The sequence below is a fragment of the Lacerta agilis genome, chromosome 17 (assembly GCF_009819535.1).
Source record: "Lacerta agilis isolate rLacAgi1 chromosome 17, rLacAgi1.pri, whole genome shotgun sequence".
NCBI lineage: Eukaryota > Metazoa > Chordata > Lepidosauria > Squamata > Lacertidae > Lacerta > Lacerta agilis.
In genome coordinates this window covers 30,790,045-30,800,113 of record NC_046328.1, presented here as the reverse complement: position 1 = coordinate 30,800,113, position 10,069 = coordinate 30,790,045, and the positions used below count along the sequence as shown (strand labels likewise).

The window sequence follows — 10,069 nt, the reverse complement described above, 5'->3', positions numbered from 1 at the left end:
AACTTTTTTTTTTTTTTTTTTTTTAGCAACAATCATTTGCCACATTCCTTTCCAGCCTTTATATGTCTTCTCTCAGGGCTTTTTGATGATTTTACATTTCCCCCACACCTTTTATTGCACTCCCTTCTTTTTTCTTCTCTATCACATTCAAGGCCTCCCAGATCGTTTCACCCCAAATACCATTTTTGTCTGTCAAAGCCTCCCAGATCATTTCAAATTTATTTTCATTTCCGTTTATCTTGGTTCCTTTGTGGAAGCTGGCAAACAGATCAGGAGCTGAATGGGAGAGCTCCGCCATTTACACTATACATTTGAATTCAAACATTGATCATAATCATCAGCATTTAGGATTCATTGTATCCTTAGACTTCCCTCCACCCCTCCATGGTTTCCATTATCAAATTTTTCTACTGCATCATATGATTTCTCCATTTTTCTTAAACTAAACCACATTTACCTTGGTTTTTAATACATTACAAGTGTTACTCTATCCTGCCAAAGTTTTTAGTTGTTTACAGCGTTCTCTTAGGTAACTTATAAATTTATTCCATTCCTTATTAAAGTTTCTATCTTCCTGGTTTCTGATTTTCCCAATCATTTTCGCCTTTTCGGTGTAGTCCATCATCTTCATCAACCATTAATCTCCGGTCTGGACTTTATCTACTTTCCATCTCTTGGCTGCTGTCGTCGCATACATAAATAATCATTTCTGCTCCATTGGTATCTCTGCATCTAAAACTCCTAGTAAGAAAGCTTCTGGTGTTTTCACAAACGTTATTTTAAACATGTATTTTCCAACTCATTCTGTAGCATTCTATATCATTTGTTATTTTGCACTTCCACCACATATGGTAGAACATGCCTTCCTTCTCCTTACGCTTCCAGCATACATTTGAAGCAGTTCTATACACATTTGCTAATTCTATCGGTGTTAAATACCAACGATACATCATTTTCATATCATTTTCCTTCAACGCACAGCAAGCTGTAAATTTCAAATCCTCCCTCCATAACTTTTCCCAAGATGAAAATTGGATATTGTGCCTGCGCTCATTGTTTTTCATTCTGGAAAGGGAGGTGTCTAAAAGGGTCTTGCTTTTCCTTAAGCTCCTGGGGCAGATGAGAGGAGCAAAAGTCCGTAGCTGTTCAGCTTTTCCGTGCCAAAAAATAAATAAAAATCATTCCCAATCAAGAGCTTTGCTGGACTTGGCCACATGAGGTCACTCGTGTGTTTTATGTACTCTGTTGTACGCAGTGTGCATCTTTCGTGTGCCTTTCATGTGTTTTGTCTGAGATATGCAAAATTTGGAGCTGTGTGGCATGGAGGGGGGGGAATCTGTCAATTTCAGTTTCTCATATTCCAGTCTTCAGTTCTCCACATTGTTTACATAAAACTCTGCATTGAACCATCTTAGAATTTTACTGTGAATTTCCTCTTCATATTATACACATTTCTAAATTCAGTTTTGCCTAATATACACATTTCTGCAAAGCATTTTTTTCTAATATAATACATTTTTGTATATTAGTTTCATTACTGTAATGCATTTTTATGCACATTTAGCCCTGAAGTTGAGGCTCCAGTACTTTGGTCACCTCATGAGAAGAGAAGACTCTCTAGAAAAGACCCTGATGTTGGGAAAGATGGAGGGCACAAGGAGAAGGGGACGACAGAGGATGAGATGGTTGGACAGTGTTCTCAAAGCAACTAGCATGAGTTTGGCCAAACTGTGGGAGGCAGTGAAAGATAGGCGTGCTCTGGTCCATGGGGTCACGAAGAGTCGGACACGACTGAACAACTAAACAACAACAACAACAGCTCTTACATATGCATTGTTGAACACAACTGAATTTGCAAAACTCAGAGGAGTGCAAAATCTTGAAGGATAGCTCATGTTTCCAGTCCACTTATTGCAGGGGTGCCCAAACTTTTTTCAAAGAGGGCCAGATTTGATGAAGTGAACATGTGTGAGGGCCGAAGTTGTTGAGCTTTTTACAATTTTTCCCCATAGCTGTTGAGCTTCTTTTAGGATTGAGGTTGTTTGTTGAGCTTTTTTTGTGATTTGACCCCAATTAATAGACTGCCATAAAACCAGGCTTTGGACATGCCTGACTTATTGTTTCAGAATGTGTGAATTCAGTAGATTTACTTTTAAATCCAAACTGAACAACTTTCCTCCCCCATTACTAGCAGTGTCTGACTGAAAGTTGCCTTTGTTATAGGCAACGTTTCAGGAATCCAAATTAGTTTAGACCCTGGACAAATTCAGGGAGCTCTCTGCTCCCACCCATCGCCAGCTGCAAGAAAGAGTGACCCTTCAGAGTTTGGGTTTGCAAATTCCCCTTGCATGGAGTTCTCTCGCACATTCGAACTCGCCACTAAGCAATAATGTGACAGGTGGGCAGGACGTGTCATGGCACCACATGACTGACAGGTGGTTGCCCCACCCACCTGCCAATCTTGGCCTGCAAGGCTGGTCCTGATAAGGATCTGTCCTTCTGTAGCCAAAAAAGATTTCCCAACTATACCATGTTCGGATGAAATTGAGTGCTCTTGCTTTTATGAGGCAAGGAGTGAGGACTATCTCTGCAAACTGTACAGGCCATTTAGAAAATGCTTGATGGCTTATTAGGGTGGAATGTAGCAGTGCCGGATTTACATATAAGCTAAACAAGCTATAGCCTAGGGCCCCACTCTCTTGGGGGGCCCCCAAAAAAAATTAAAGGGGAAAAAACAACCTGGATGTACGTTTCCAAAATATAAGATAAAAAACAAATAAAATAAAACCTACACACAGCAATAGTGTTTTGTGTTGTGTAGGCTCCTGTGATGTAAGTCATGGGCCCCGCCCATTAGTGGACTACTATGGTGATATTGATATTATAATAAAAATGCATTGTATTAAATATAATTGCATTGTACAGGTTATAGCACTTAATTTCATATTAATAAGGCTATTTATAATTATTAGTAGTTTGCATCATATCTTTACACCTATTATTATTTCATGTTACAGCAAGTTTCTAGAGACTAGATTATGAGTCTAAAGGAACTTTTGTTATTTCCAAATGCCAATGTGTTTGCATTATTAAGTTTGTTATGAGTAAAAAAATCATTTTAAGTTAGAGCTTAATAATTATTTCACTATTAATATACTTCTTAATTCTATTTCAGTTCAACAATTACTTTGATAAAATACATATTTTGTTATGTGCAAATGGCTTTAGATACTATTAGGTCCACAAATTACCATATAGCACATATTCAACACACACACAAAAAGGACAGCTGGACATATAAAGGGACGCATTACCTTCAGTAGCTTAGGGCCTCATCTCAAACCTAAATCCGGCCCTGGATGTAATGGAGCCATTTGGCAGAGAGTATTGCTGGCAGGCATCCCAAACAGGAACACTTCACACCGCAACAATTTGTTGCAGGTCCCATTTGTGGTGTGGAGTAGGGGGGTGTCCAAATCATGCCCTTGCTTTTCATCACTTAAGTAATGGAGGGTATCTGTAAGAAAAATCAAAGTCATGGAAACATTCGAAAAGTTTCCTGTTTATTCAAGTTTCAAACAAAACAAACACACATTTGACTCAGAGAGCAGTCTGTAGTTTCACCATGTTAGTTCAGAAGCAGGTATCTGTGATATAGCTGTGATATATCTGTGATATAGCTGTGGCCATCACTGTCTAACTCTGGTCTTCAAAGAGCAACTACAGTGGTACCTTGGTTCTCAAACTTAATCCGTTCCAGAAGTCCGTTCCAAAACCAAAGTGTTCCAAAACCAAGGCACGCTTTACCATAGAAAGAAATGCAAAACGGATTAATCCGTTCTAGACTTTTAAAAACAACCCCTAAAACAGCAATTTAACATGAATTTTACTATCTAACGAGACCATTGATCCACCAAATGAAAGCAATAATCAATGTACTGTACTATAAAACAAATAACGACAGTTGTAGATGATAAAAATTTAAATTATTTTTTTTTCTTACCTGCACTGATGATAGTCATTGTTTGTATGGGGGTGGGGCTTTTATCCATTTCCGCAGTCACACAATCCATGCATCAGGTGCTGAACTGGGATCCACACAGTCACAAAAACAAATTAAATGGAAAAAGCCTCCAAAAAAAACACCCGCAAAATAAATGGTAAAAACAAAAGCACCAAATATAAACTCCAAATATCACCTCAGAACACTGCAATCGGAAATGGAAGGCTTGAATTACAATGGGGGGGACGCAAATTAACAGCACAACAGGAAACACAGGGGGACTCAAAATGGAGCACGTTCGGCTTCTGGAAAAAAGTTCAAAAACCAGAACGGCTACTTCCGGTTTTGCAGCGTTCGGGTTCCAAGTTGTTTGTGAACTAAGCTGTTCGAAAACCGAGGTACCACTGTATGGTATCTGACTTCCTGCACCCTTTCTTAAATTGTAAAAAAGGGCAGATTGTGAATAAATGTCAACCTGTGCTTCTCTAGATGAGCCCCTTTAAATGATGTGGTTACAGCTTTCCAAGCTCATGCCCCCAATGCTCTCTCTCTGTTTTCGTGATGAGGACAAAGATGGAAGATAATGCGAACAGAGTGCCTAAAATATTCTAGGCCCTGAACGAAGCTTTAAAGAATCCCACAGCCCCTTCTTCCCCTCAGGCTTAGACTGCATACATACCACACATTTAAAGCTCACACAACCCCTCAGGTAAATCCTGGGAACCACAATTTGTTCAGGATGTTGGGGGAACAGTAGTTCTGTGGTGCAGTTCCCAATATTCTTGAATTAACACTTTAAATCTATGGTGTGCGCACAGTGTTCTCGTTTAAAAAAAAAAGAATTTGTTTCATAGGAAAGCAAAACGATCTGAGGAATTACGAAGCAAACGGGCAAATGTTTTTTATTTTACTTTATTCCATTTATGAATCTTGTCCTGTGAAAGCTCTCGAAACGATTTAGCTGTAAAAGCATCAATGATAGAAACATATCTGAACCACTTACGCAGACGAATGTTTTAAAAAGAATTTTTAAAATTCTGTATAGAAAATGATTTTTTTTAAAAAAAAATCACACACACACACACACACACACACACACAATTTCATATATAAAAACCATTTTGAATCTAATGCATAGGGGGGGAAAATCTAGTGGCTCCAGGGCCGTCTTAAGCATATCCGGTGCTGTGGTGCAAAGATCCCTCCAGCACCCCACCCCACTCCGTTTCCCAGAGTTGTCAACCTTTTCCCAAGCCTCTGTGGGGATCGCTCTCCTCCCGTGGAGGCTTGGGAGGCAAGCTGCACGCCCACCAGCCATACGGTTGGCGGGGTGCAGCTGGCGGGTGTGCAGGAGGGAAAGGGGAGGCCGCTGGCAAAGCCGCGCAGCTCCCCCACTCGCTGGGGTGCCCGTGAGAGGCCGGCGCCCTGGAGCAACACACCAGTAAACCCAATGGGAAAGACGGTTCTGATTCCAGCCTTGATCTCGCTCTCCAGAAAGCACTGTGCCAGGGTGATGGCATTTGTAAAACCTTTCCTTTACAGCCAGCTATTACGCAAGGCAACATAGCTGAACTTTCCCCTTTGTATTGCTTTCTTCCTTGCAGGGGAAGCAAAGCAAAAAGCAAGGTGTATACCTAGGAGGAAGATTCCCTCAGGGAACTGACATGCTCTTTTCTTTTCTTTTTAAAGATATACTGCTTCTTGTTTGGGTGGATGGCTTAAATGATCAGCCCAAAGCCTTTGGGCAGTCCGCGTTTGGAAAACTTGAAATGCTATTTGCACAGTATTATTACTATTAATGAGGTTGCCGTTTTTAATTTATTAAGGGGTTATATTAAATTATTTTGATAGATTAATAGATAAATGAGGCATACCTGATTAATTAGGCTAGACATTAGGCCAGGGTTGGGCAACTAGTGGCCATAGGGGTGACAGAAAAAGAGGGCGGGAAAAAAGGCTGGGAGAGAAGTGGCTGAAGAAGAGAGAAAGAGAAAGAAATGGCAAAAAGAGTGATTTTCATTTAAGAAACAGACACAGTAAAATTGAAAAGCAAGCAAACCAGCTCAGTCTCCTTTGTGAGGCTGTCCTTGACCTTTCTCTTTTCATTCCATTTCAGTTATGCAGAAGTACGTTTCAACAACCCAAATGTGGTCGGACTGGACTAAACCAGTGTCCTGGTAAAAGTTTGCCTTTTTTTGCGGAAGAAGGGAAGAGGCAAAGAAAGAAAACACACCTCAGAATTTAATATTATTTTTTACGTGCTAAGTTTTAGACGGCTTGTATTAAACACAACCTTTTTCATTACAGTACTTGGTAGGGCTTCTAGTAACTCTGTGCCTCTCAGGGGGTGAGAAACATTTCCCCAGACCTTAAGTTGTACTATGAGGCTGCATGTTTGGTATGGATTAGGGACTGGATAAAACTGGAGGACAAAGCTTTGCATATGGAAGGTCATGACAACAGGTATGGATGGCACGCATACCTTTGGTATGGGAAAGGGAAGATACATAAAGGATTCTACAACCATATAATTAGGAGATCATTAATAAGTGTGTGGGAAAGACGTAAAGAATTAATAGAACAGAAAACACCTTGGTGGTTATCACCAATTGAGGCTTCAGTGCTCAAACCACTTTGCAAGAAAGAAAAATGGCCTACATACAGAGACTTATTGAGAGATCTTGATGGAAAATGGAAACTAAAATGTATGAGGACATAAAAGGATACGTTCAGAGTTGGCTACATTACAGACAATTAAATGAAATGTACAAGGATGATAATAAAAAAGGGTTCAGTTATACAATTTCCAGATTCCAAAAAGAAGTGGTAGAGAAAAAGACAAAGTTGTTGAAGAATGCTTACAGCATTTTGTTAGAGTGGGAAACAAAAGATGAAGAGATTAAATCAGTAATGATTAAATGGGTACAAGATTTAGGGCATAATATTCAATTTCAACGCAGGTGGCTCTGTGGTGTAAACCACAGAGCCTAGGGCTTGCCGATCAGAAGGTCGCCAGTTCAAATCCCTGCTACTGGGTGAGCTCCCTTTGCTCGATCTCTGCTCCTGCCAACCTAGCAGTTCGAAAGCGCATCGAAGTGCAAGTAAATAGGTACCGCTCCAGCGGGAAGGTAAATGGCGTTTCCGTGCGCTGCTCTGGTTCGCCAAAAGCGGCTTAGTCATGCTGGCCATATGACCCGGAAGCTGTACGCCGGCTCCCTCGGCCAGTAAAGCGAGATGAGTGCCGCAACCCCAGTCGTTCGTGACTGGACCTAACGGTCAGGAGTCCCTTTACTTTTATTCAATTTGAGGATTGGGAAAAGTTATGGAAAGTAAATTTGAAATTCACAGACTGCTCTTTGCTGAAGGAAAATTATATGAAAATGATGTATGGATGGTATATTACACCAGTTAAAATGGCAAAATTGTATAAAACTGGGAACAAGGTGTGTTGGAAACGTAAAGAAAAAGAAAGGACACATGTGGTGAGAATGTAGAGAAATTAAAACATATTGGGAAATGATTTATAATGAATTGAAAAAAAATGTTTAAAAGGACTTTTGTTAAAAAGCCAGAAGCTTTTCTATTAGGAATTCTAGGACAAGATATATCAAAAAAAGTTCAAGAACTTATTTATGTATGCTACAACTGCAGCAAGAATCTTATTAGCACAAGGATGGAAGAAAGAAGAAATACCAACAAAGGAACAATGGCAACAAAAAATTGATGAACTACGCGGAATTGGCAAAGTTAACATACAGAGTGAAAAAGGCAATCAGGACTTTAAGGAAGAATGGGGACTTTTTACAAGTTATTTGAAAAATCAACAAACGGACTTAGAATCACTGGCAGGATTTGAATAAACATACAAATTTTATTGGCATAATATGAATTTGAACAATATGACAATTAAGACTTACAGATGTAGTACATGCAGAACTAACATATATAACAAAACAGCTACGGGAGCTGGGGGAAGATGTGGAGGGGAGGAGAAGGGATAAATGGGGGGATGTATTTGATTGTAGTGTTTAGAATTGTTATGGATTTAAAATTTCTTTCGATAAAAATTATAAAAATAAACATTTTTGTGGGGGTTGTGGGTTGCATTCCCTTCAGTCTTTTTTGGGGGGGGAGTCATCTGTTGGGTGGGTGTGCACATTCTGCTGCAGTAAAATGAAAGGGTCTCTCCATGAATCTATGGAGGGTGAAAAAACTGCTTGTTATACCGTGTCCTAAAGGTGTGAGTCTTCCCTCCCCCAGATTGATATTCCTTTTTTGAACCAAATAAACACTGCTATCTCCAACACGCAACAAATCTAAACCAGACCAGCTTTGCTTCAGAAGCAACAAGATAAAAAACCAAGTCTTAACGGCATATTTCCCTGACGAAGAACCCTATGAGGTCAGAAAGCTTGCGAAACTTTTTTTTTTTTTTTGCATTTATTAGACGTATACAGGACGTGCATTTATTATCTCACAATGTTCCAAATTTAACTGCCATTTCCAGAGTTACAGACCCGGAGGTTGCGCCCCTTTTCCACGTCGGCTGAGCCTCCCTGGGCGGGAGCAGTCGACACAACACCGCTCAGCGCATGAGGAGGCTGTGCTTTGGCCCGTCCACCCTCTCCAGCTTCTCAAAGTGCTTGCGAGCGTTGCGGATGTTGATCAGGGTGGCGGCGGAAGGTATGGAAGGGTCGGACATGACGACCATCACGTAGGTGTTGGAGGTGAAGATGTCGATGAAGGCGGCGAAATTCGAATTGCGCACTTCCATGCTCTGGAAGGAGGCGGCCAGTTTGCTGCAGCTCAGTTTGAACTGTTTGATGATATTGCTGATTTTCTCGAATCGGTGGATATCGCGCTGCTCTTTGCACTGGTAGTGGGAAATCACCAGGAAAGTCGCCCGCTCGAAAAGGAGGACCTCGTCGGCTTCGATGATCTGGGCGAAATTCCTCAGGTTGGTCTCCAGCTGCTGGACGTTGGGGATCAGCTGGTAGACTATGCTGGACCAGGCCTTGTAGAGAGTTTCATCCCAGATGGAGGTCCTGAAGCAGGCGCACTCCAGCGGGCGCGAGAGCCGCTTCAGATCCTCCTCCCTCTCCTTGAAAATCATCTCTCGCTGGTCCTCCTGGACCAAGTCCATCTTGTGGACCAGGCAGAAGACTTTGGCGTCGGGCGAGTTCTGCAAGATGGCCTCCAGGCACGACTGGTAGTAATGCATGTCCTTCTCGAGCTCCCGGCTCTCGACGTCGAAGACGTAGATCAGGACCTCGACGTTTCGGAAGATGTTGTCCCTCTGGCTGGTGAAGTAGTTCTCCATGAAGGTGTCCTGGCCGCCGCAGTCCCACAGGTTGAGGACCAGGTTGCCCAGGAAGCGGACGTGCGAGTGCTCCACGTCGATGGTGGCGCCCAGCCGGCGGGTGTCGCGGGCGATGTAGTTGGCAAAGATGATGGACCTCATGCTGGTCTTGCCCGAGCCGCTCTTGCCCATCAGGAGAACCTTCTTCTTCATGGCTGCGTTTGGCATCACACGCCCGGCGGGGAGAATCGGCGGCGGAGACGCTGCGGCGCGAGCGAGCTCTCCCCGGATGTCGCTGGAGGGTCAGGTGACTCCAGGCCAACTGCCAGCTTGCGAAACTTTCGAAGGCCAATAGTCCTTTGCGGCTGCGCAAAAACTGGATTGCCAATCTTTCCTTTCCCATTTATTCCCCTCCCACCATGGGTTCGCTCGTTTCCCGCCTTCTCTTCCCACCCCTTTTCTTTCCCCCGCCAGCCAATCCTCAGCTCCCGTGGGATTCAATAGTCTCCGCTCTCTCCTCCTGATTGGCTCCCCGCCCCATGGCCCGTCCTCATACGATGGAGAAAGCCAATCCAGGTTGGTGGCGCTGCTATGGTCCATTTTTTGCCACGGGAACCGCCACCCTATTTCGCGGTGGTGCATTCTGGGGGTTGTAGTACGCCAGCCGGCAAACCTGGCTGGGTTCCTTCGGGGCTCTGACAGCGCGAGCACTACAAAGCCCTGAATGCACCCCGGTGCAATAGGAATCTCTATAAGTAATGCTACCT

The 10,069-nt window shown here is 42.6% G+C and overlaps 1 protein-coding gene across 1 annotated transcript; it reads right to left on the bottom strand.

Moving 5' to 3' along the window:
* Window positions 1-7,851: 7,851 nt before the first annotated feature.
* Window positions 7,852-9,578, bottom strand: LOC117038921 (ras-related GTP-binding protein A). Its single transcript, XM_033135907.1, has one exon. The coding sequence runs from the start codon at window positions 9,528-9,530 to the stop codon at window positions 8,589-8,591; it is 942 nt and encodes a 313-aa protein (XP_032991798.1). The 5' UTR covers window positions 9,531-9,578; the 3' UTR covers window positions 7,852-8,588.
* Window positions 9,579-10,069: the final 491 nt, after the last annotated feature.